This window comes from Canis aureus, chromosome 5 (genome assembly GCF_053574225.1).
Source record: "Canis aureus isolate CA01 chromosome 5, VMU_Caureus_v.1.0, whole genome shotgun sequence".
In the NCBI taxonomy this organism is placed as follows: domain Eukaryota; kingdom Metazoa; phylum Chordata; class Mammalia; order Carnivora; family Canidae; genus Canis; species Canis aureus.
Genome location: NC_135615.1, coordinates 40993189 through 41019337, shown reverse-complemented (window position 1 = coordinate 41019337; position 26149 = coordinate 40993189). Strand labels below are relative to the sequence as shown.

At 41.1% G+C, this 26149-nt stretch overlaps 1 protein-coding gene across 6 annotated transcripts in view; it reads left to right on the top strand.

The window, feature by feature from the left end:
- Positions 1-19389, top strand: part of PRELID2 (PRELI domain containing 2) — a 67854-nt gene extending 48465 nt beyond the window's left edge. For all 6 annotated transcript variants that reach the window (XM_077897709.1, XM_077897710.1, XM_077897712.1 and 3 more), the window contains 2 exons: positions 11044-11113; positions 15129-19389. In XM_077897709.1, the coding sequence (XP_077753835.1) occupies positions 11044-11103 (60 nt within the window). In that variant the 3' untranslated portion in view covers positions 11104-11113; positions 15129-19389. The remainder of the gene's footprint in view (positions 1-11043; positions 11114-15128) is intronic.
- Positions 19390-26149: the final 6760 nt, after the last annotated feature.

Below are 26149 nucleotides of genomic sequence, written 5' to 3'. Positions count from 1 at the left end.
TGGCACACTGCAAATAATTAGTTATTATTTAAAAAGAAAAGTGCAAGGAAGTTATAAGCAAAAGTTAGTTTTCCTATTAAGGCTGCAGATGTTTAGTGGTTATGATAAGTCTGGCTTTGGAGTCACTGGAACCTGAATTTAATTCTCAGGGCCCATTCTCATAGGGTGTGTACAGATCGAGCCTCTGGGTGAAATGCCAATGTTAGTACCTACCTTCGGAACAGGAGAATAAAAGGGAATAGTATAAAGAAGTGCTTAAAATATCTTGGCACATGTTAAATACTCTAGAAATAACTCTCTTGCCACTCACTATAGCTCAAATTGGCGTGTTCTTTTCAGTCTTTTATATGCAGATTTAAAAAAGTCATAATTACAGTATAAGTACAATTTCATGTCTTGCTCTTTTCAAGAAATATTATAGCACAAATGCCTACCACAGCAACTATAGAAACCGCTAAGCCAACATTTTAATGACTATATATATTTCATTAAGTTGTTCTATAATAATTGATTTCCCTGTTTCTTGAGGATTGAGCACTGAAGTTATATCCAGGTGTCCCATTGGAATCGAGACCAAGTGAAACATCTTTATATGTAGACTCTTTTATATTTTGTATCATTACCTTAGAAACGATTCCCTGAGGATGTCTGGGTGGCTCAGTGGTTGATGCTTTCAGCTCAGGTCGTGATCTTGGAGTCCTGGGATCAAGTCCCACATCAGGCTCCCTGCATGGAGCCTGCTTCTCCCTCTGCCTGTGTCTCTGCCTCTCTCTCTCTGTCTCTCATGAATAAATAAATAAAATCTAAAGAACCCCCCCCCCCCCCAAAAAAAAACAAACAATTCCCTGAAGTGACTGTTGCCATGATTCTGTGTGTTCCCGAGTGAACAGAAGGCATCAGTGTGGGTTCACTGCTTTAGCTTTAGTACCTAGCACATAGCCAGTGCTCAGCAAATATCTACTGAATTAGTGAACAGATGTGCGTATTGTTGTATGATTTTCTGAAACTGCTAAAACTTTGTGTCTATCCTTTTTTTTTTTTTTTAAGATTTTTATCTTATTTATTAGAGCAAGCACAATCTGGCAGGGAGGGGCTGGGAGAGAGAAGGAGAAGCAGAGACGTGGGACTCAATCCTACAACCCTGGGATCATGACCTGAGCCAGAGGCAGATGCTTAACTGACTGAGCCACCCAGGTGTCCCTGTTTTTGTCCTATTTTATTTTTTAAAATAGCCTTAAAAGCAGCCAAACTTTTTAGCCTCTGGGGTAATAAGAAAGGTAGTAATAGGTCATCTTTATTGAGCACTTGTGCCCCAGGCATCATATTCAGGACCTTATGTGCCTTACACCTCTTTCAATTTGCTGAACACTGCTCTGTAGTAAGTACTGTTATGACCATTTTTATAGATGAGGAGACAGAAGGGTAAGTCGACTGGCCCAAAATCCCACAAGTGGTGAGCGGTAAACCCATATTCCCATGAGGCAGTCAGACCCTTAATCTCTGTACTTGATGAACTAGACTCCATATCCCTCCTAATTCACTCTCGAGCAGCTTGCCCCTTTCCACTTGAGCCAGTCTAACAAATGATTTCCCAGGGAACCTGAATTTCTTGGCCAAATTCCAAACAGTGTGAATCAGGTGTGCCTGAGTCTAGAGGGTTTTGCTTCAGTCTCAGAATGAGAGAGCCAGCATCGTTTACAAGTGCTTGTTACTTAAAAGGAGTCCCACCTTTGCAGTTCACCAAGTGAGGGATGTATGAATGTATTTTTTTTTTTTTTATAAACCTTAGCTTTTTTATCCAAGGGAAGAATTTTATTACAGTGTTAAACATTCAAGGCAGCTGGTAGATTTAGAACATCACCCATGTGGGAGTTATTAATTCATGAAGGAATATCTGGGACCAAACAATAGAAAGGATAAGATCCTAGGGATTAACCAATAATGCTTTCATTTAGTTAGCAATTGAAATAGAGCAATTTTTGAAGAGTATCAACTGTGTTATTACAACCATTTCTTCACTCTCTCTTTCCCTTTATCAGTCTATTATTTGATAATAATGGGGGATAATGGGGATAATGGCTGGGGATTTTCAAGAATATTTGCATCTGTGAGCACTACGTGGTATTTTTTCTCCCCTTTGCAAATAATTGACTCTTCAAAACAGCAGGTAGTTTATCTTTAGGATGTTATTTGCATCTAGTGATTTTATGATGTAGTTCTTTTTTGTAGCCTTTGTTCTGAGTGTTCCTGTTAATTTGTCACATTAAATGCTTGAAATTTTTTAAAAGGCGTCACTTCGTTAACTTGGTGGCCTTCATGGTTCTGTCATCACACTGGTGATGTGAAGGATGGGGAGTGAGGGTGAGCCCTCATATTTCTGTAACTAATGTTTGTTACAGCCCCCCGACTCAAAGCTGTGACCTTATGTCTCATTCATCCTTGCCAGGTTGTATCCCCAAGAAATGATGAAAAGCTTTTTGTGGGAAGTAACTGCCTCACTAGTTGGCATTCGGTAAAACCAAGGAATTCCAATTGGCAGATACCATGTCGAACTAGAAATGTTTCCTGTGCACACGCCTGTCCTCCAGCTGCTTCCTAGTTCACGAGAGGGCTTCACTTGGTGTCAACAGAAGATGAAGGGCATTTGGAGGTGTGATGAGGTGCTTTTATCCTTTGAGCAGTTTCAGGAATTGCATGTGATCTTGTCTCCCCTAAATATATAAAATGGAAATTATCCAGCTGTAGCTGGAAATAACTTTGGGATGGCAGGAAGGACTGTGCCTAAGGCAACATGTCATTTGTTGGTGATTTGAGAAGAGAACCCTGCAACTCTCCCTTTTTAAGGTGGGAGTGTATTGTGAGCTCGGTCATGAAAACCTGGGTATGAATCTGGATTCTACCCTTATGTAGCCAGGTGCCGTTGGTCAAGTTTCTGAGCCTCTCTGAGTCTCATTTTCTTCTTGTCACTGAAGTACATTGAATGTGAGGATTAAATGAGACCAGGTCTATAATGTGCTTGGCATAGCCTAGTAGGGCAGTAGCCAGCCTGCTTGCTTGCTTCCTTCCTTCCTTCTTTCCTTCCTTCCTTCCTTCCTTCCTTCCTTCCTTCCTTCCTTCCTTCCTTCTTTCCTTCCTTCCTTCCTTCCTTCCTTCCTTCCTTCCTTCCTTCCTTCCTATTTAAATCCACTTAATTAAAATGTCATCTATTATTGGTTTCAGAGGCAGAGGTTATTGATTCATCAGTCTTATATAACACCCAGTGCTCAGGGTGCCTGGGTGGCTCAGTGGTTGAGCATCTGCCTTCAGCTCAGGGCGTGATCCTGGGGTCCCAGGATCGAGTCCCACATCGAACTCCTTACGGGGAGCCTGCTTCCCCTCTGTGTCTCTGTGTCTCTCATGAATAAATAAATAAAATCTTTAAAAAAACAAACATCCAGTGCTCATCATATCACATGCCCTCCTTAATGCCCGACACCCAGTTACCCCATCCCTCTACTCCGCCCTGTCTAGCAACCCTCGGTTTATTTCCTGTGGTTAGGAATCTCTTATGGTTTGTCTCCCTCTCTGATTTCATCTTGTTTTACCTTTTCCTCTCCCCTCCTATGATCCTCTGTTTTGTTTCTTATATTCCACATATGAGTGAAATCATAATAGTCTTTCTCTGATTGAGTTATTTCACTTAGCATAATACTCTCTAGTTCCATCCACATTATTGCAAATGGTAAGATTTCTTTTTTTGATGGCTGAGTAATATTTCATTGTGTATGTATATATATGTTATACACATACATACCACATCATCTTTATCCGTTCATCTGTCGATGGACATCTAGGCTCTTTACACAGTTTGGGCCATCACCTTTCTATATACAGTTCTTTCCTGTGACTTGGATTCTAGTTCTTTTCCTTTTGCTGAAGATTCTTTGACCTGGAGAAGGCTGGTTTACCATGCTGGGCCCAGTGTCATCGAATAGAAATTTTGGTAACCCTTAGAAGAGTGAAGATGAAGTAGAATGTGCTTGGTGAGGTCTGATCCAGGCATGAGGTGAGCCCTTGCTGACATTTCCTCTGGGTCACTGACCATCCACTGGACTGGGGGTACCTGGTTGTGGGAGTCCCATGGTGAGGGGCTCCTAGTCACAGTTGGGTCCACAAAGAAATCAGTAGCTGCTTTTCAAAAGGCCCCAGGGTGAATGGGCGGGAATGCCTGACAAAAGTGTTGTGTGTCTATAGCTTTATATGTTGCCTCAGTGACTCTTCCCAGCAGTCCTGCAAGGGAGCGTGTGTGCTTTCTTCTTCCTACACATTGTACAGGCCCAGAAACAAACTCATTGAGGAAAACACTCATTGTGGTAAGAGTTGGAGAAAATCAGGTTTAAATTCCTGGATGGTCACGTACTCTCTGTGACCTGAGCAAGTTACTTTTCTCCTTGAGGCCCAGTTTCCTTACCTGGAAATGGGGAGAGTGAACTTGTCTTACCTCGGGGGACTGTTGAGAGGATTAATTGAGGTCATGTAGCTCAAGCCCATTATCCTCAATGTTGTTGAGATTTGATGTAATGGGTTTTTGACTAAAATATGGCTTTGGAAAATTATATTTTCTTCAAAGAATACATGAGATTTGAAGACGTGTAGGCCGGCCTCACATGTAAAGAAAATTGTTGATGTGGATATGGGTGAAGAAAAGGGGAGAGATCAAAGATGAAAGAATTTTGGCATACTAGATTCATTGATTCTGTTAGAGACAACAAGTATGCTGGCAATCATTTTATCTTTCAGAACAGGGAAGAAACAAGGCGAAATTATGACTGAGCTTAAATTTGATAAAAATGCCAATAAAAGGAATTGATAGGAACTTTGTGGTGTTTTAGTTTGTTAAGAGGAAGAGTTGGTGCTGGACTCTGTAGTGTGCCAGGCACTCAGGCAGTGTTGCCTTAGTGTTGGGAAGACTGTCTTATAATGAGTGACAGATGGAGTAGGGGTAGAAAGCCTCCCATCAATGGAGATTTTTTTTCTTTTTTTAAAATTTTATTTATTTATTCATGAGAGACACAGGGAGGCACAGACATAGGCAGAGGGAGAAGCAGGCTTCCTACAGGCTTCCTGATGTGGGATTCGATCCCAGGACACCGGATCACAACCTGAGCTAAAGGCAGACTCACAACCACTGAGCCACCCAGGTGTCCCTCAATGGAAGTTTCTAAGCAGGTTACAGAAGATCATTTGTCAGAAATGTCATGGATGGCACTAGGTAGGAGGCTGGTCTCTTGAACAGTTAGTAGTGAAAAAGCCATAATCTACATGAAGTCTAAGGGAGGAAAAATAAAATTACATATAGGTCATTTAAAAAAAAACCTGAAAATGAAAATAGACCTAATGGGTTTCATTGGAATGTTGGGGAAGGAACTTCATAAAATAGGAAAACACCAATGCCTAAGTGCCTTTTAGTTACTAGAATATTCATGCCAGGTCAGAATTTATTTGAGAACTGGCAGTATGGAGATGATTTGGTAATCTTTCATCCTGATACTTGATCCTGGGACACCTCTCTTAAGTCAGAGGGCCCCCTTCCCTTCACTTCTTTGTAGAGTTTCTCTCTGGACTAGACATTTTAATGTCCTTTCCCATTTTTAGATTTTATCATTTGGGAATGTATTCTTTTCCATTACTAATTGTGAGATTAAATATTCTCTTTAAGGAGAGAAGGAGTTTTATAAAGGGAAACACGGACATCTGAATTATTATATCAGTTAATGTTCTCCAGTTATACCTAAAGATTTTGGGTTACTTATCAAAATAAAAATGAATCTTATTCAAGAGTTTATTAGGTACTATGGGAAAATTACATTGAAGTCATACATTCTATCAGATATTCCTACTTGAAAAACATTGTGTTTAAAATAATTTGTAGAGGTGATTAAATATTGATTCCAATATTAAGAATCATGCCATTTAATCTGGGAGCACGGGCTTTTTGAACATAGTAAATAGGGAAGGGAAGAACAAGCTCCTGCTGTGTACCCAACATTATAAAAGACATTTTCTTTTTTCTTTTTCTTTTTTTAAGACATTTTCACATATGCAGTCTCATTTATGCCTTCAGCCCCCCCTATGCTGAAACATCACGAATCCTGGACTCCCAATCCTGATTGTTTTGGGTCAAATCACAACTCTTTCCTTTATTGTGGATTTTGGTCTGGATGCTTAATTTTTCTGAACCTTAGATCTCCTCTAAAAAAGAGAAAGACAGACAGACAGAGAGAGAATAATCCCCTAAAGCAGATAGAATAAACTAAGCCAATTGTAAGTAGGGCACTAAGCACAGTGCTTGGCATGCAGTATGTGCCAATAATTTTGATTATTATTGTGTGGTGTTATCTCAGTTTTATGGATGAGGAAGTCCTAAATGTAAAAGAATTAACCTACATTAGATTAAAAGATGCTTTATTGGGCAAAAGATATCTTCCTGGAGAAGCTTTGAGGAGTATTTCTCTTACGTTTTGATGAGAAAACTGGATGCAGATTCCTCCCTTTTTCCCACAGATAAAGTGCACTGGCCACATGTTTCTCCCATCTCCTGGAACTTTTTTCCTATCGGGGAGAGGGGATGGCTGACAGTCCAAAATGTTTTAAAAAGCATGATAATTTTTTATAGTGATGAATGCTATAAAGACAGTAGGACCAAGCTGTATCATCCAGGCTGTCTAGGGCAGTCAGGAATCCTTGAGGAGGTGCTGGGTGAGTGGACATTTCAGTATTGCAAGGAGGTAGCCAGTTGGATGTTCCTGCTGGAGGGAACAGTGAATGAAAGGGGAAGGGAACTGAGCATGTTGCATGAATGGAGAGCAGGCCTGTGGATCTGCAGGACACTGAGCTGCGTAGGAAAGCCCTGGAGCCATAATGATGAGTGTGCATTTATACTAAGAGCAATGAGACACCCTAGGAGGGTTGAAGCAGGAAGAGACATACTCTTATCTTTCCTTTTATTCATACTGTTAGGATTCTACACAGAGTAAATGAAAAGATTTGAAGAAAGTTTTATGTAAACCAACTGAATGAAAAAAAAAATTAGAAAAAGAAGTGAGGTATAAACTTGATGGAAATGTTTTTATCAAAGGGTGAATGGTTTCATAATGTGAACTTCAGCATTTGACATTATTGTACTTTCTAAACTCTTGACTAATCCAGATTCTTCGGGACCCATTTTAAGTCCAGCCTTTGCTGGCAAATTCTTTTCACATCATTCTTTCCCACTTTTTTTTTTTTTTTAAACTTTCATTCTTTATTCTTTCCTTGTTTTGTTCTTTCATCTCCCGTGGCAGCCCTTGTTATCCTGGCCTTTTCCATTGCACTTTGAAGAATACTAACTACTGGACAGAAAGCTGCGGTAATGCTAAAATTCAGACTCATCAGCCTGGCATTCGAAAGTGATCAGTTTATCAGTCTTGTAATCCATCAACGTCAAGTACCTTTTGTGTGCCAGAGTCTGCACCCATCTTTATCATTGTGATAATTAGGTGAACAGTTCTTGTTTAGTTAAGAGCGCCCCATAGACTCGTCTTTTGAGAACTGCTTTAGAACTTTGCCATTTTTATAAAGTCTAATATCTCTCTCTTTGGGACCTCCTCGGTGAATCAGGGCTTCTTAAGAAGGCATCGGTTGGAGAACAAAATAAATATACTGTTTGGATCTTGCCACCTTTAGTTCCAATTTGTTTCAGCTCCACTTCAAACAAGCTTTTTTGTTTCCCAAAATAATCAGCTATTTCTCAGAGACTCAGGGTGGGGGCTATGTGAAGTGTTTTGAATCTTTGAGACTCTGGGACATCTTTGTGGGGATGTGCTTGGCCAGCAGTGTTGGTATTAGGGAAATGAGACTGTGAGAGGGCTCACTTATCTGTACATTGGCAAATAGAGAAAGATAGCCTTGTAATAGAAAAAAATCTCAGAGGGGAAAGGAATAATAAAATCAAGCTGGTTTATGGTTTGTCAGCCCAAAAAGCTTTTAAGCCATATCTATAAAGGTGGATTCACTTAATGTTTGCTCTGCATTTCGGGCATCATTGTGTGATAAGTGGTGTAAATTTAGCCTCTTTAAGCCTGATCTCCTAGGGGTTGAGTTTTAAGCATTGGAACTTTATTTGAAAGGACTCTATCGATTGGGCTTTTACTTGGTCCCTCCATACTAAAGAGAGGTACTAAATAATGGTTTGGCCTCCCTGTTAGGATTTTTTTTTCTCCTAAATTCACTTTATAGGTTTCTCTCTCTCTCTCTCTCTCTCTGCCCCCATTCCCCATCTTCTATTTCTAACTGTTCTCCTTAAAAAGACTAAAGTGGTATGGGGGGGGGGGCGGGAAAGGGAAAGAAAAATCAACTGTCACATTGTGAACATAATTGATTCAATAAATAACGTCTTTCAATTCCCAAGGCAAACCTCAAAGTCTTCACTTATGTCAATTAGTGTTCAGCTGGGTAAGTGGTGGCATTCTTAATTTAGACAGATGGGGAGAGTTTGGCAGTGCTCACTTCCTAAGGAGGGAGTGTGCTTTCCTGGTTATAAAGACATACCACCGGATTTAGGGGCCCACTCTGCAAAAAAGAAGGTTGCAATGGAATTAACGCAGCCGTTTTTATTCTTCCTGAAAATAGAAGGAAGGCGTTTGATTGTTGTTCAGGGTTTTGTTGAAACAAACAAATGGAAACAAGGGGGATGAAAACGACTGACTGGATTGTGAGCTCCATGAGGGCACAGGCTTTGTCTTGTTTGTTCACCATTTAATCTCCAGTGCACCAGGAGGTGCGTAATATTTGTTGAGTGGATCTCTTGATGATGGAATGAGAGCAGAAATGAGCATAGTCAGACCTTAGATTAAGAATTAGGTTAAATCTCATTGCATTGGTTGTTTCATCCTCACCTGCCTCCTTACCTAATTCTTTGCAAGGCAGGTAGCTCGAAGTAGGAGTACAGTGTGTACTGTATCTTCCAAAATCATGAGGGAGGACTATTCCATGCAGTCTCAGACTGGTAGAGCTAGAGGGGATCTTGGAGGTGGTGTCAGGCTGCCATTTACAAATTCTAGTAAATGAACCAGTTGTGCTTCAGAACCACATGAGGTATATTATAAATCTACAGGTTACAGACCCCAGCCCCAGAAATTCTGATGGTGTGGGTCTCAGTAAGGCTTGGGAATCCCCTTTGTGCTCCCATGGGTTCCCCTTCCAGTTTCGCATGCAGCTGCCCTATCCCTTTGGCCTTGCTGTTCCCTGAGCTCTCCAGGCTCAGTTATTCCTTGGTAAAAAGGAACTCAGCTTAAGTACCCCCACAGTGGGACTGGCCGTGCTATGACCAGAAGCTGGGTCTCTCCTGACTCTGACAGCAGTGCTCCTGGGCTTAGTGTTTGCTGCTTAGTTCACCCCTGCTCTGCTCTTCTCAGCCTTCTGTCGGGATCCTTTAATTGATACTCCTTCTAGCAGGACAGTGGCAGTGTTGGTGGCGATGGCTCGCCACAATCTGAAGCAGCATCTGAAACCTCAAGGAAATGTCACATTTTATTCGGTGTCCTTTGGCACCGAGTATATTTTAAGGTCTTTCCTAGAGGCTCACCCCCTTGCTGTGGCACAGAATAAACCCCTTATAGGAAGCCCTGGTCTTTCTCTTGTAGCTCCTTCAGTGTTTTCCAGACCTGCCAGATCATAGGAATCACCTGGGTGCTTGGGTGCAGAACCCTGGGGCCTGCTTGAGTCCTATTAAGTCAATGTCTTCCTGTGAGGGGTCTAGGGACCTGTGTTTTAAGTTCCCTTAGATCATTACTGTTCCCTGTAAACTGCTCTCCAGTCTCTGCGAACAGTGTCTCCCATTCCCCCTAGATCCAACTCTGATTTCCTTAAAACTCCAGTTCATAATTACATCATCATCCTCTTCCCATGTGGAGGCTTATCCTCTGGTCTGCAGAACTTGTTCTTGAAGGAGGCAAAGAGGGCATATCTGCTTCCCTCTAACCTCCAGGCAGATTTTGGCAAGGTGGGTGTGTGGGCAGGGGGAATGTGCAGTCGTGAGTGAGCCTGCAGCAGGGTCAGGGGGACCCTCTGATGCCAGAATAGAATGGCTCTCTGTTCTCTCTCTGTGCTATTACTCAACAGATGCAGGATTTTGGTAAAGTTGCTTAAACCTCTTGGAGTTACTGTTTCCTCCCCCTCATGTAGAATGGGAGTAAGAATAGTACTTGTTCAGGGGCTTGTATGTATTCCTAGGCTGGCTCTTGGGACACAGACTCAGAGACGGAGGTCCCTGCCAACTCTTCTCTCGTGAGGGAGTGGGGGAAACAGGGTCAGGCAGGAGGGGACTGAACTGTAGTAATGTTGCTGTGCAGGTCTCCGTCGATCCCGGGGGGATGCCTAGACATGGGGTGCCCTTCACAGTTGTCTGGAGTTGAGGGAAGGGGACTGGGCCTTTAGATTCTTATATCCACGGGTTCTTGGATGTGGGCCACCCCTGGAGAGGGGACATGACCTCAGGTAAGGCAGACCCTTTTGGATGAGAGTGGCTGTGTGCTATTGGGAGTGTATAGTGCTGGCCGGCGGGGAAGGGGTGCCCAGCTGCTGGAGGGCTCTCCGTGGTACACTCTGCACCCACTGCCCAGGACCATGTTCATGAAAATGTAAGCAGCCAGTGTGATGCATTTGTTAAGTGGTCAATGAATACTAATTATCACCATTATTATTCTAGCCCTGGCGATGCCACTTAGTAGGTGGGCCACTTGCAAGAAGTGACTTAATTTCTCTTGGACTGTTTTCTTATGTTTAAAATGGAGATTCTAAACACTCCTGTGCTCACTTCCCTTGACAAATTCTGAGCACATGTAGAAAAAAATGTGAAATTGGTGAGAAAAATACTATAAAATGTAAGGTAGGACCACGAGCTTACTTTCCTGAAATGAGTTTAGGGCCATGACTTGGATTCCTTGAAGGGAAAGAGTCGTGATAAATGGAAAAGTGCTTGTCCAGGAAGTATGGCATTTTGACTTTTCTTTCTTCTCTCTCTAGGGAATTAGAATAATGGAGATGCTGCTGAAGGAACAGTGTGGTGCCCCCTTAGCCGAATAAAGAATCATCAGTGAGTACCAAAAACAAAATCAGAATTATTTACTCCAGCCATGTTTTCATGCTTTTAAGCCCTGTGTCACGCATCAGCCTCCCTGGGCTATTCATGCTGTACATCTCCCAGTTACGGACAGAGGATACTGTCTCACAGGTCTTTTGTTTTCTGTTCAGTGCCTTCATTTACCTAGTTTTTTGATTTTCAGAGCAGTTTGCTACCACGTGCTGGGTTGCAACTGCATCCAAATTATTTAAACTGCTCAGCACAATCCAGCATGATTGCGACCCTCGAGGTGTCACACATTGGTAGACCATGGTTCAGGATTAACTGAAGCTGAATTTTATTGTTCTGGGAACAATGAAAGGAGGGGTTTATAAACTGTATTTGAAGCAGGAAGAGAAACAAGAAAGGAGCATGCTTTGGCCAGTGAAATAAATATATTTTATTAGTTGTATATACTTCCACTGGTTGGGAGTGGCTGCCTGAGATGCTACTGAGAAGAATTCTGACATTTTGCGCATAGTATTGGGTTCTGGGTAAAGGTGCCCAGAGTGATTAGCAAAGTTTGCTGTATGCAGAGGATGGTAGAAAGACCGCTCTCATGCTGGGGCACATGGCACCTCTAGTTGAGGACAAATGCTAGAGGGTTCACAGATAGCAGGGGGTTTTTAGAATTACTTAAATTTTTTTTCCTTAAGTTTTCATTGTCTACATGAAGGAGAAGGGTCTCCATAGTGGAGAGGACAGAACAAAGTTATTTAAGAGCGAACCAAAGCTTAAACAAGTGTAATGGATTTGCACCTTACCGGATTTTTGGACTTGGATTTTTAGCATGTGAGAGAAGAGAAGGTAAGACCTTTGAGTAAGGCAAACATTTTTTGTCTTGGGTAAATTCATCATTACCTAAAATTTCCTTATGTTGGCTTAGAACTATAGTACACAGGGTATTGTATTACCAACCTTGGACTCTCTTTGTGATATACAATAAAGTTTGAGAACAATTAACCAAAGGAGAAGCAAAATGAACATTTATGTACAAGTTCTTTGGCACTGAACGCATGTTAGCCAGGCCCGTGAATAGATTTATTCATAACCGGGGAGGCTAAGATAATTTCATTTAGCACCAGCACGGCACATGGCAGGTGCTCAAAAATGTTGAAATGGAATCTAAATATGGTGTGTTTGTTCCTACATCCACTCTGTTCTTTGAAAAAAAAATTTGAGGCATTTTTGTGAGGTTCACCGAGTACCTCTAGAGCTCACACACTTGAGTGTGGATCGCATCTCACTCCTAAGGGTGAGGTCTATCGTCAGCTCCATGTTAAATGAGAGAATGTGAGGGGACTCTATTTACAAGTATACACTGGTTTTCAAACTTGAGATTAATGTTTTGGAACGCCCTTGAATATCACAATCATCTGAAGGATGTGTTAAACATAGATTGGTGGGGCCCACTCTCAGAGTTTGAGTCAATAGGTCTGGGGTGCCGTCCAAGGACTTGTGTTTCTAACAGGCTCCCCGGTGATGCTGCTGCTGCTGCTGGTCTGGGGCCCGCACTTTGAGAACAATTGCTTCAAGTGAGGTCAGGTCTCTGAGTAAAGACAGATTAAATATAAGGGCACCGAGGAAGCTAGTAGCTGGGGCTTCCAGATTGTTGTCATGTATTTTGTTGCTTTTAGATTAATCAGAGGAATGATTTTCTTGTGTGGTTTTTCCCTGATTTTAGCATCTCACCCACTTCATATTTAACTTTTTTTTTCTCTGCTTAAATGATGACATACTCCACACTGGAGGAAAGACAACTGAAAATAATGAGAGGACACTCACACCAACTTGTAGTTTTGATTTTAAGTGAAATGAGGAAATTAAACCTTGCCTGTTGTCATAAATTACCCACATGTTCTTGTTTTTTTGTTTGTTTTGTTTTGACTAAGCCGTGAACTAAGGCTTTGTATTGTTCCTAAAAGCAACTTACTCTCCTCTTTCAGGCGAAGTGGTTGAGGTCTGGATACTACCAGTTTAGTGTGGGACAGTTGTATTCAGGTCATTTAATGCAATAGAGTTTTTGAAGGATTTGCATAATTCAAGCTCTCTTAATTCATGACTCGGGGGGGGGGGGGTGCACATGGAGAGGAAGGGATATATACTCTTACCTCATGAATGCAGTTACTGCAAATTAGAGCCCGTTGCCAAGGCTTGAAGCTGTTTTTCAGTATCCACTTTATTGAAGTATTATTTATGTACAATTCATCTGATCAATTTTAAATGTACAGTTTGGTGAGTTTTGACAATTACTTAGAATTATGGAAGCATTGCAAAAAATGATCTAGAACATTTTAAGGCTTTGATGTTGCGGCCATGTTTTTGCCAGCTTATTGTTTCCCTTTTTTTTCTTGACTATTACAAAGTTTTGGCAAGCTTGAAATGTACCTGTTTTAACGGAACTTCTTTTCTCAAACTTGGCTCTACAGAAAATGGAAGAATGGTTTGAGTGTAGGGTAGCTATTGTTTTTATGAGCAATAAAATGTCACATTAAAAGCGGGGGGTGGGCATCAGGACTAAGGTTGTAGAGGAAGGGTCAGTCATTTACTGCCCTCAGGCCAAATCCAACCTGCTCTCTACTTTTGTAAAAAAAGTTTTATTGGAACACAGCTGTGTTGCTGGCTTTGTCATGGGTACAACACCAGAGTGAATAGCTGTGACAAAGAGCTCACCTCCTGCAAGGCTTAAAATATTTACTGTCTGGTCCTTAAAGAAAGGATTGCCTTTTAAGAAAAAGCTTTCTGTCCTGTGGTTTCAGTCATGTCCCTCCTAAGTTATGATCAAGGAGCCTTGTGGTGGTTGTTTAGCCCTTTCCATATAGCATTTGACCTCTTACCTGTATTCCAAAGTTAATAGTGTGACAGTTTATCTTCTTTGCATTAGCTGTAACCTCACCACTCAGATGATTTTAAGGCATAAAAAAGCATTGAAATTATCACAATGAAGTTAAAATAGCAACAGTGATGATTACAGTTGCTTATGAAGTTCAGTGCCTGTGCATACATCCTGTACAGCAGATAAAGTATCATGTGATGTGGTAATCTAGGTGCTGTTTACAGTGGACTCAGTTTGCCAGTTGGGGAATTTGGCAGTTCTTAATTAAAAAAACATTCTGTGGGATTTGGATGAATGTGCATAGGGAGACCTTACGTACTATTTTTATATCATACCACATTTCAAATTTGCATAATTTATTTATTTATTTTTATTTTTATTTTTTTTAGATTTTATTTATTTATTCATGTGTGTGTGTGTGTGTGTGAGAGAGAGAGAGAGAGGCAGAGGGAGAAGCAGGCTCCATGCAGTGAGCCCGATGTGGGATTTGATCCTGGGTCTCCAGGATCACGCCCTGGGCTGAAGGCAGGCGCTCAACCGCTGAGCCACCCAGGGATCCCCAAATTTGCATAATTTAAATTCACGTGGAACATGACCACTTCCATGCCCAGACCTCAAGATGCTCCCCAGAATGCTTTGGCCTGTGTATCTATGTGGGCATTTGAAAATTAGAAAGCTTAGAAGGTGATTTTGTCATGAGTCAAAATGGAGGTGCATAAATCTCACTAACCAATATGCTTGTGCTGTTGCTTCTGACACATCCATCTGATAGATTTTTGATTTCCTGTCATTTTTGAATAAAACAAATAGCCCTGACATCTGTTTGCTCTCTCCGTTGGCAGTTGGGAGGCTGGGCTTGGTGCGGTTTGATAACATAGCAGAGTCTTTTCACACTGGAATGATTAAGCCCTCAGTTTTAGCTATATCTTAACTCCCCTTTGAACCAGCTCCTCTGGGTCACTGGACTTAATAAAATAAGGTGATAGCTTCGTTCGAAGATCATTAGGAGGCTGAAATGCAGTTTCTTTAAGAATTATCCATAGTGATAGAATTCAAGTCATTTTTAAGAGTTGCTTTGGAAAAGAGGGAAATAAGTATTGATTGGCGAGACATGTTTATTAGGTGATAAAGCCTGTTTGCTTTCTCTTGCAGGGGAATTGTGTTGTGCTACTTCTGTTCAAGAATCACTTCATGGCCATAACACATTGCTGATGCAGTTTTCCAAATGCAAGATTAAGGATACAGTGTTGGCAGCTTAAAGAAGAGGAGACCTTTCTGCCAGAACATGACACAATATACTCTCCTAGGAGCCTGCCTCAGAGAGTGGCACTCTGGGACATGAGACCTTCTAGATAGATTTTTATGGTACAGTGTCTTTATGATTTGCAAATAAAGGAAAAAACCCCTAGAAGGTGATGTCTCCCCTTCTTCAGGAAGTCCTGCTGCCTGCCTGGTGATGGTGTCAGGGAAGCCAAGGACAGGCTAGAGGCCTGGCGAGTGGCACTTGTGCCCGTATGTTATCAGCATCTTTGCTCATGGGATTCATGAGAAGATCGTGGGACAGATGGAGTTGAACCTGATACCTGATGCATAGGTGGCCTAAAACAGAATGTACCAGGCCTGTTTTGAAGACAAGCCAGATTTAGAGTAATGTCTGATTCTCAGAAATTGGGTGCATTTGCTGTCTACCCATAAGCACTACCTAAGGGCTATCAGTATATTTGATGACCTTTCAGCTGTGTGATTTGGTCTTCTGAAGAGTACGCGTGGGGAGTGGGGAGACAGGGTGTAGCTTTGGCATAGCGAGATGTGGAGCAGATCATTAGCCTCTCTGTGTTTCATTGGCAAGTGGGGAGAACTGGGCACAGAGGTCTCTGTCTCATCATGATTAAACAAAGAGGGGAGTTTAGTGCAAAGAGCACAGGTTTGGGGTAGCCTCGGTGGCCCAGCGGTTTAACGCCGCCTTCAGCCTGGGGTGTGATCCTGGAGACCCGGGATCGAGTCCCACGTTGGGCTCCCTGCATGGAGCCTGCTTCTCCCTCTGCCTGTGTCTCTGCCTCTCTCGCTGTCATAAATAAAATCTTAAAAAAAAAAAAAAAAAAAAGCACAGGTTTGGGAATTTGACAGACCTGTGTTTGAGTGCAGTGGTCTCCACCCACTAGTTCACTGACCCATCATGTATGTAATTTTCAGTCTTTTTGAAGCTCCTTCTTTGTAACTGTGCAGCGGGCTTAGAGAATTAACTTTGTGAGGTTGTTGGACCGATTGGAGATCACTGTGTATCAAGTGCCTAGTATGCCACCTGTTGCAGAGTGGAAGTCTCATAAACAGAAGGCATTATTATGTGAAACCATTTTGAAAATGTGCTTTTCAGATGTAATGTAAAGTAGTATTACTGTTTGAAAATTAGGTGACAGTAGTTTGCATTTCCCATGATTGGAAGCCAAAATATAAATGCACACTACCTAACAGAAAGCTTGAAGAGAGGCAATAATTTGGGGTTTATCTGCTTAAGATAAAAATTGGGCCATTACTGCAAAGTCTTGGGGAAATTGTTCTTTTTTTTAATATTTGAAAAATTTTCCACTTAGCACAGTGATGAATTTCAAAGCAATTTTATTTTTTCATACAAGCCTGCCAGTGTGTGCTGCTTCTTACTGTGTTTGAGCTGCTTGTGCTGCTTGAGTTTTGTCCTTTAGGAGGACTTCATTTTCTTAGTGTTTCATCCTTGAGGTATATTGGAGGGAAAAGGAATGGTAGAAACCAGAACACGCTTTGACTTCCTTTTCCAGTTTGTAAATGGTATTTGGTAGGCTTTTGGAATGGTAGCCCATTTCACAAAATAACAGGTGATGTAAATTATCTCAGAGGTGAGAGGTTAGAAATCCGTATTTGGAGGCTGACATTGGAATAAACTTAATGCTTCATACTCAACAACATGCATCCTCTCCAGGTGGGAGTTCTCAGCCCTGGGTGTTCTTTAGAACCTCCAGGGAGCTCTACACACTGCCTGCTGCTGACCTGGTCACATCCCAGAGCAGTACAGTGGAATCTCTGGGGTAGAACCCGGTGTCCAGATTTTTTAAAGCTCCCTAGGTGGTTCCAATAGGCAGCTAGGGATGAGGGCATTATAGTGAATTCTAGATGGTTTTCAGACATTATCTGATTTCTTTCTTAACACTTCTGAAGCAGGAAAGGAGCTTTGTAGCAATAACTTTTGTGAGAACTAGAAAGAGTGAAGCACAGAGAAGATGAATTTTTGCCTTAAGTGCCTGAAGCCGGGGTGGCCAGTGCCAATGGCTTTGGGCATCTGGCAGGTGACCTGATGAGTAATGCAGGCAGGTGGCCGCTTGCTGGGGAGACTGTGGGGGCACACACCTGTGTCGCTGCTGCCTGACCCCCCACCCCCTATCCCCCGCCATGCCATGTGGCTGGCACTCTTTAGTTATTTGAATTTCCAGTTTGATAAGAAAAGACAGCTTTTTTAAATAAAAGAATTCTCCCAATTTTTACAAGTTGACAATAATTCAGAATTTTATAAAACATTGTGCTGGCCAAACCAAGCATGTTTGCCAGTAGCTTCCAGCCTCTGCCTCAAGAGTTGGTAAGGCTCAGCCTAAATATCCCAGCCCATTTTTAATAGATTTGCTTATCCCTGTTCTGGACGTAAACTGCATTCTGCCTCTTATGCAAGACTATTCTGAGATGTATTTTCTTCCCATTCCCAAGAAATCCTCTGGTCACTCAGTATTTTTCCTTTTACCACTCTGCAGGCACCCATTGCGTTGAGCTTCACATATATGGCTTAGGAATCTTCTGCTCTTTTTGAAGTTAATTAGAGCTTGTTAGAGTTTATTTTTATTATAGGTCAGAATCCTTTTCCTGTGATAAGACTAATTAGAAATATCAAAACCAGGAGTTTTGCCTTACTGAGCATATTAGGAACAAAGGTGGGAAGGGGTTAATTCACAGGCCCTGCCAGTTGCCTCCTGACTTTTTATTTATTTTTTTTAAAGTAGCCTCCACACCTAGTATGGAACCCAGTGTGAGGCTTGAACTCACAACCCTGAGATCAAGACCTGAGCGGAGGTCAGGAATCAGATGCCTAACTAACTGAGCCACCCAGCACCCCGGAGCCCACACTTCAAGGTGATGATTTTGTAGAGTGATTTCCATACTTCTACTTATACGAGGAATCGCTCGGGGAAGTGTGCTCAACTGTAGACTCCCAGGTCCTCCCCCAGAGATGATGATTCATGAAACTTCATTTGGGACTCGGGGGTCTGTTTTTAAAGCAAATTTATCAGGAGAGTCAGTCGTGCTGTTCCACAGACCATATTTTAAGAAACACTGATTTCGGGGGCAGCGTTTTTGCCTGCTGTGTCTCCTATCGTGTTAAAAGGTTTTGCAGTCATTTGAGCCCACTGATGAACACAATTGACCACTCAGGACACACTATAAAGTTCTTAATGGAGAGATAAGCTGACTGAGGCTATCCCTGTGTGATTGAGGTGCTTTTACGAGGGGCTTTTGTGGTTTCAATCGTAGGTGGGTTAAAAAAGGTGCTGTATTCTTTGTATATAAATTGCTTTTTGTATTTTATAAGCAGTATATGTGTGGTAATATCCCATTTGTCAGACATTGTAGGGGATATGGTGCAGACAAGTCAGGATTGTTCTTTTAAGTTACACAACTTTTTTGCTTTAATGTAACTCTTCGTACACATTTTCCTGCTTTTGCAGAACCTACTAAGAGTAATGGGAAAATTTTAAGGTCATCCTTTATGTTTTTCATTCTTATAGGCACTCTTTGGGTTTCTTAAAGTCCCTCCACCGAATGGCTCTGCTGAGTTGTGCAGTGGTTTTTGTGGTGTTTCTTTTCTCTCACCGGTACCTGTTGTTGTTTCTCTCTACCATGACTCTCACCTGCCTCAAGGAAACTTCGTCTCACTCTGTCTGGGGTTGAGAAATCATGGCCCTGCCCTGTATGTCTCAAGTAACAAAAAGCCGGATCTGAGTGAGGCTTTGAGGGACTTTTCTGAGAACAGTAAAATGAACGAAGGTTGCTGCGTTGACTTGGTGATGTTATTTTACTATTTTCCTATCACTTCCTGATTTCTCAGCCACACTTGTTGAATCTTTGACCTCAAGGTAAGTGAGATATTGCTACAAATGATGTCTTTTGAATTAGAAGCCGTTGTCTCCCCCAATTGTGCTCATGTTTTTATATGTATAGTTGTATAATATGAAACGTAAGTAAATTAAATTCAAACGAACATTTCTCAGGCCACATTTTTGTGCACGGTAAAGTATTTTTGATTGCAGTGTTATTGTGATTTGGATCTATAGATTAGTTGTATAGCTGTAAAATTCAAGCCTGTCGACATTCTGAAATAAAGGTGTTATGACTAATAGTTATGCCTGAATTTTAGTTTCTTGGGGGTATCACATCACTCAGCAGAGCTTGGGTTTATCATTGGTAGTGATGATCCTAGTCCTTTGCAAGAGCCCCAGATGCAGGTGTTATACCAACCACATGATGTTAGCTCCCTGCTTCACCCAAGGTGAGCCGTTAAACTTTCTCCCAGAAATAAGCAGAGGCTCCTCTTACTGGGTGATCAGAGTGGCCATGTGCTAATGGAGCAAAGGTCCAGGGTCGGCCGAGAGAGAAGAAACGAAGCACAGCACAGAACAGCAATGTGAAGTCATGTGATCCTCCAGAGGGAGGGAGACACAGCAGCTGCTTGTTGAGTTGTGAGGCTCAGTTCTGCCTTCTGTACTTTGTTTCTGTGAGATTTCCATGAGATCTTTTCATTTACTCTTCACTTGGATGAATTTGGCTTTATGTGTCTTGTTTCCAAAATGCCTTGTCCAAGCCCCATCGATGCCTTTCTTTTATTAGAGCCCAGGTGCCTTTAGGGGTATGTCCTCAGTTCAGCCAGCATTTATGGAGCACCTATTATGTTCAAGAAAAAGGCATACTTTATCTTCTGTTTTGACTTGACCCAAGGGTTTCTAGAAGGCTTGGGGTAACATTATACGGACAGATGGCAGCAGTAGTCACCAGTTGATCGTAAGACCAAATGCACATACCTCCTGAGTAAATCAAACAGTAGTTGCTTATTTAAAGGATGCAGAAAAAAAAAAAAAAAAAAAAAAAAGGCAGCCCAGGACACACAGTGGAGAGATCAGCACATAAACATGTAGCTTTGGCAGCCCTGAAGCCTCACCAGCAGATTGCATGGTTGTGGATGACCCTGTCCAAATTACTGAGGAGCACACCATACCTTTCGGGAGATAACCAGTTCTCTCTAGGATCAACCTTATATATAGAAGGGTGGAGCTGCCCTGCATGAGACCGCTGCCTCATTTGAGCCACATAGGAACTTCGCATTGCATAATGGTTGCCAGGTACAGAATATTTAGGCGCAAACTTCTCTTACTTTCAGATTGTTCTATTACACCTGGTCCGAGAGCATTCCTGAATTCAGGGCTGCAGCATAGTGTTTCCCTGATGTCTGGGTGGGGCATGCTATCAAGTGCGGCCTAATTCTGCAAACCGCAGAACCTTCACACAAGCATTGGAGAGATCGAGGCAGGTAGAGAGGTGAAATCCTAAGAATGACAAACCCAATGTGATGCTGGCTCACAATAGATATTATGCTAAGTTATTGCAACAATTTATAGAAATTTAGAATACAATACTAAAAATTTTAAGTGCAATATTTCTTGCATATTTGATAGCCAATGGGAACCCCCTGGGTAGCTTTAAAACCTACTGATGCTGGTGTGCCAGCCCCAGAGATTCTAGGTTGCAGCCCTGTCATCAGGACTGTGTAAAGCTCCCCAGCTGATCCTGAAGCCATGGGTGGAGATTCCTACCACCTTCAGAAATAATGTCTGTTCTTCCCTAAGTGGGAACCCTTAAGTAGCTAGCTGGAGGAGGGAGTTGGCAATATGAGATCTCTCCCTTTTGGTGAATTATGCCTCTAGGCCTTCAGAAAAATGTAATTTACTGTTCAAGAAAAAAGTCCTCCAGTGTCTCTTAAATGCCAGTAGAAGAAAAGGGATCCTAAAAATACACTACAATGTGCAGTTGGCTTTGTTACGATCAAAAGTTTGAGTTGCATTTGTTGGGAGAGAGTCCAGGGCAGAACGAGGATGCCGTAATAACTCAAGACCCTTACTTGTCTCGAAGGGTTAACCTGAGTAGCTGTCCCGCTTGACCTTGAGATGGAGCTCTCCAAGCTGTGGCCAGGCCTGCTATGCATGAGGCATCAGGCAGAAAATAGCAGCCCCCAACCCGGTAAATTAAACTCCACGGAGCTATTCGCCAGCATTGTCAGAGAAGGTTACAGCCATTTCGTGCCTGCCATCTGTTAGGCTGCTGATGGAATCATTCCTTCTTTGTGTTGGTGCCAGAGTGAACTTTTAGATCTGATGACGAAGGAGAAAATGTGAACTGTTCAGTTGTATGTTTTTGTTTTCTTACTGTGAGTTTAGATGTCCCCCTAAATTCAGAAGTCCATCAATTGTGCCAACTTGGAAATTACCGCACTGTCAAATTTTTTTTTTTTTTTTTTTTTTTTTAGAGTTTAGGGGGAAAATTACTTTCCCAACTGAAGCTCCTCTGTTTAGGGATGTAGTTATTAATCTCGTCAAAACCAAAGTCATTCTAGTCAATCTGCCAAAAAAATTTTTTTTCTCCCTGGTCTCCAGGACAGGAGGCTTACATAAAGCACCCAGCAAGAATTTACTGAATGATTTACCCCAGAGTGTAGTCCTCGCTGGAAACAGGACATGGGGCAAGGGAGAGAGAAAGGGGAAAAACCTATCAAGGTTGTACCTGTCACTGAGTAGGTTAGGGTGACCCTGAGGAAATTTTGGTTGCCTGGTACTTTCTTGCGCAAATGACATTTCAGAGAATTGGAGGGTAGAGCATGGAGGTTTAGAGCCTCAGTTCATGTCTATCTCTGTATATTCATAGACACAGAAGGAAAAAAAAAAGTTTAATGAAGTTTTCTCCTGGTATCTTGGTGATTGGATTTTTTTTTTTTTAAGATTTTATTTATTCATGAGAGACAGAAAGAGAGGCAGAGACACAGGCAGAGGGAGAAGCAGGCTCCACGCAGGGAGCCCGACGTGGGACTCGATCCTGGGACTCCAGGATCACGCCCTGGATCGAAGGCAGGCGCTCAACTGCAGAGCCACCCGGGCCACCCTTGGTGATTGGATCTAAAGACTTTGGAAAACTAGGAGTCACATCTGAGGCACTACATGGCTACAGTTTTTAATTACAGTTTTAAATTGGATTAAATGATGCATCAGATTACAATTGGAACTATTCCAGTGTAGAAAGTAGTCTTTTTGTATGTGTGAAGTCAGAAGCTAGCATTATAACTTTGTTTCCTTAGGTGTTAATTGTCCTGTCAAGTGCTATGAGAACTTTTCTCCTGGAAAAAATAAGTGCCAGCAATGCTTTTGGGCCTGAATAAGGCAAGGATCTTGCAGAGAAGAACTGGGGAAGAGTAGAGTGTCAGCGAGGCATTTATTCCCACCCCCCGCCTTGGAAACCTCTTCCTGGGGAGTGTCACCTGCAATTTTCAAAGCAGGGTATTTGTATCCTTGGGAAAATATAGTCACCTCTGTGACTGATGTATGAAGCCATCCACCATCAGGGTAGATGGACAGAATGGTCCTCTTAGAGCATCTCTTTTTCGCAAAGATTTGTGGGAAGCATTTTTGTATTGAACATCTAGCTTTGTAGAATGTAAAACTGGAATGGATCCTTAATTTAGAAGAAAGCAGAAGCCTTGAAGTCCTTTTGCTTGGAGCACTGCTTAGCATGCTGCCTAGAGCATAGCAGGGGTTATATGAGATTGAATCTAATGGAAATGCCAAAGAGTGGCAGTTGCACATGCTTCAGCCTACTCCGAACACTCGGCAATGATATCCCAAGTGCTCCAGGGCTCTCTTCTGCTAGTGGGAGTCACGTTCCTTCCTGGAAAAGTTGGAGAAGCCCTGACATAGGCCATGCCAATCCCTGGAACTCCCCGAAGTTCCACGTCCCTCAGAGGCGGCCTCACATCCCAACAGCAAGGCCCTCACCTTCTAGTATCTTGTGATACAAAATGGGACAAGTATCCCGCAAACTTGCCATCAGGGGCACCACGGATTATTTTGAGGGCTGAGTTAATGTACGACTCTTCGTTGTTGTAGAAGAAGGTACATAAGCACAAGTTGTATTTATTAAAGTATTAAAGGTTAAATTATTTTTCTCTCATTTGTTGGGAGGTAGTCATGTTTCCTCTTTCGTTAAGGGAAAACACCAGTCGCACATATTTTGTTTGTCAGTTTAATGTTTTTGACTCATCGTGTTTTCCCTAAATGGAGAAGTTCAGGTACACCTATACTATAGCTTTTCTGTCCACTCTGTCGTGCTTGTTAGCATCCATGAGAAGGGCTATAATTAGTCTTGATGGGGTATAATAACAAACACAAGGAAAAATTAATGAAGCAGTGTTTTGATTCTTGATTCTTGTAATTGCAGTGGTGTGGCTGGTTTTCCTATAGTGAAGCTTTTACCATTTCCAATAATAAACCTCTTTCCTCATTGTGTTCTTTCAGATAAGTTTTAACGGTCATCTAGATGGAAAATGTATGGCAGTTGCCAGCAGGAATAACCTCTACTTTTATTTAGAAAACATATATTTCTATTGAGAATGCCAACTATGGTAGTATCCCAGGTTCCCTGTTGAAAGAACAAGTCCTGGTTAGATCTGCACTTCCCTTTGCAAAAGTGAAATTTGACTATATATTGGGTGATAGATTATAATACAAGAAATCTGAGTGTTGTTTGTTCAGATATATCCCAGAAACCTAAATTGGAGTCCTGGTTATGTTATGTCCTAGATGTGCACGTAAATTCTCAGGGCTCTGTTTTATTCATATGGGAGAGAATAACAGGGCCAAGGATTAAATGACTCAAGACGTGTAAGAACTGTTGGAACAGTGCCTGGCATGTAGTAAGCACTCCACAGTCTCTGGAAGAGATTGTGTTGAGTTGGTTTTCTTTAAATATTTGGTATAATACTCCAGTGAACCATCTAGAGCTTAAGATTTCAGTTTGAGGGAGATTTTTAATTACAAATGTGACTTTTTTTTTTTAATAGTTGGAGGGCATTCAAATGTTCTATTTCATTTTGGATGAGTTGTGGTAGTTTGTGTTTTTGAGGAACTGGTCCACTTTCTCTAAATTGTCAAATTTACGCGTGTAGTATTGTTCATAGCATTTTCATATTAACCTTTGATATTTACTTGGTCTTTAATGATATGCTCTGTTTAATTCCTGATACTAGTAATTTGTGTCTTCTCTTTTTTCTTTGTCTGCTGCTAGGTGTTTGTCAGTTCTGTTGATTTTTCAAAGAAAACCAGTTCTTCATTTCATTGATTTTCTCTGTTGTTTTACTGGTGTGTTTTATGGATTTCTGCTTTTTATTATTTCTATCTTCTGCTGGATTTGGGTTTATTTTTCTGTTCTTTTTCTAGGTCTTCAGGTGAGGCCATAGATTATTGTTTTGAGACTTTTTCACCTTTCCTATATATATATATGTGTGTGTATATATATATATACATATATATATATATATGTATATATATATATATTTAGTGTTATAAATTTCCCTCCTAGCAGTGCTTTAACTGTGTTCCGCAAAATTTGATATGGTGGATTTTCGTTTTTATTCCATTCAGTGTATTTTTTAAATATTCCCTAGGACTTTATCTTTTATCCATGGATGATTCAGGAGTGTGTTGTTTAGTTTCCAATTGTTTGGAGATTTTCCAGCTATCTGTTTGTTTCAGTTTGATTCCACTCTGGTTGGAGAGCATACCTGTATAATTTCATTTCTTTAAATATGGTGAGGTTTGTTTTCTGGCCCAGGATGTATGAACTATCTTGGTATATGTTTCCTGGGCACTTGAAAAAGAATGGATATTCTGCTTTTGGATGTAGCATTCTACAAATGTTGATTGGATCCTCTTTGTTGATGGTGGTGTCAAATTCTTCTATATACTATCTGATGCTCAGTCTTGTGTTATAAATTGTTGAGAAAAGGATGCTGAGGTTTCCAACTACAATTGTAGATTTGTGTATGTTTCCTTTTATTTCTGTAGATTTTTGCTTCACATATATTGCAGCTCTCTTGTTTAGTATGTAAACATTTAGGTTTCAGATCTCTTCATTTTGGTTTATGCCTTTTATCATTATATAATATTATTCTCCATCCCTGCTAATTTTCATTGCCTCAAAGTCTCCTTTAGCTGAAGTGCCTTTAATAGGAATCCCCAAATTTTTTTTATTGATATTTGTATAATATATCTTTTTCAATTTTTCTCTTAATTTGCCTGTGTGGTTACATTTGAAGTGAGTTTCTTGCATATAGTTTAGTCATGTTTATTGAAGCACCATGCCAATCTCTGACTTTTAATTAGTGATTTAGACCATTTACATTTAATGTAATTATTGATATATTAGGGCTTAAGTCTTCCATTTTTTGATTTGTTTTTCCTTCCTTGTACAAGTGTGTATATATCTTATCACAATCTACTGGTGTCATCATTTTACCAGTTTGAGTGAAGTGTAGAAAACTTACTACCTCCCTTACAATCCTGCCTCCTCTTCATGTTTATAATTAATTGCCTTAAATATTTCTTCTACATGTAGTGAGAACCATATCAGTGTTATAATTGTTTGACCATAAAATATAATTTAAAAGTCTCAATAGGAGAATGAAAGTTTACCGTATTTGCCCATATTTTGTTTACTGTGTTCTTTTTTCCTTCCTGATACCCTGAAAATTCTTCTTTTATCACCGTTTTTCTGTTTAGAGAACTACTTTAGCTATTCTTTTAGGATAGAATTGCTGAAAACGAAGTTTTTCAGGTTTTCATCATTTGAAAATGTCTTGATTTCCCCTTAATTCCTTAAGGATATTTTCATAGGCTAGATAGGATTCAGGATTGACAGTTCTCTTCTCCTAGCATTTGAAAAATGTGCCACTTCCTGGGCCTCCATAGCTTTTGATGGGAGAAATCCACTACTTTTTCCCCTTTAGGTAGGTTGTCATTTCCCTCTTACTGCTCCCATTTTTTTTTTCTTTTTGTCTTTAATTT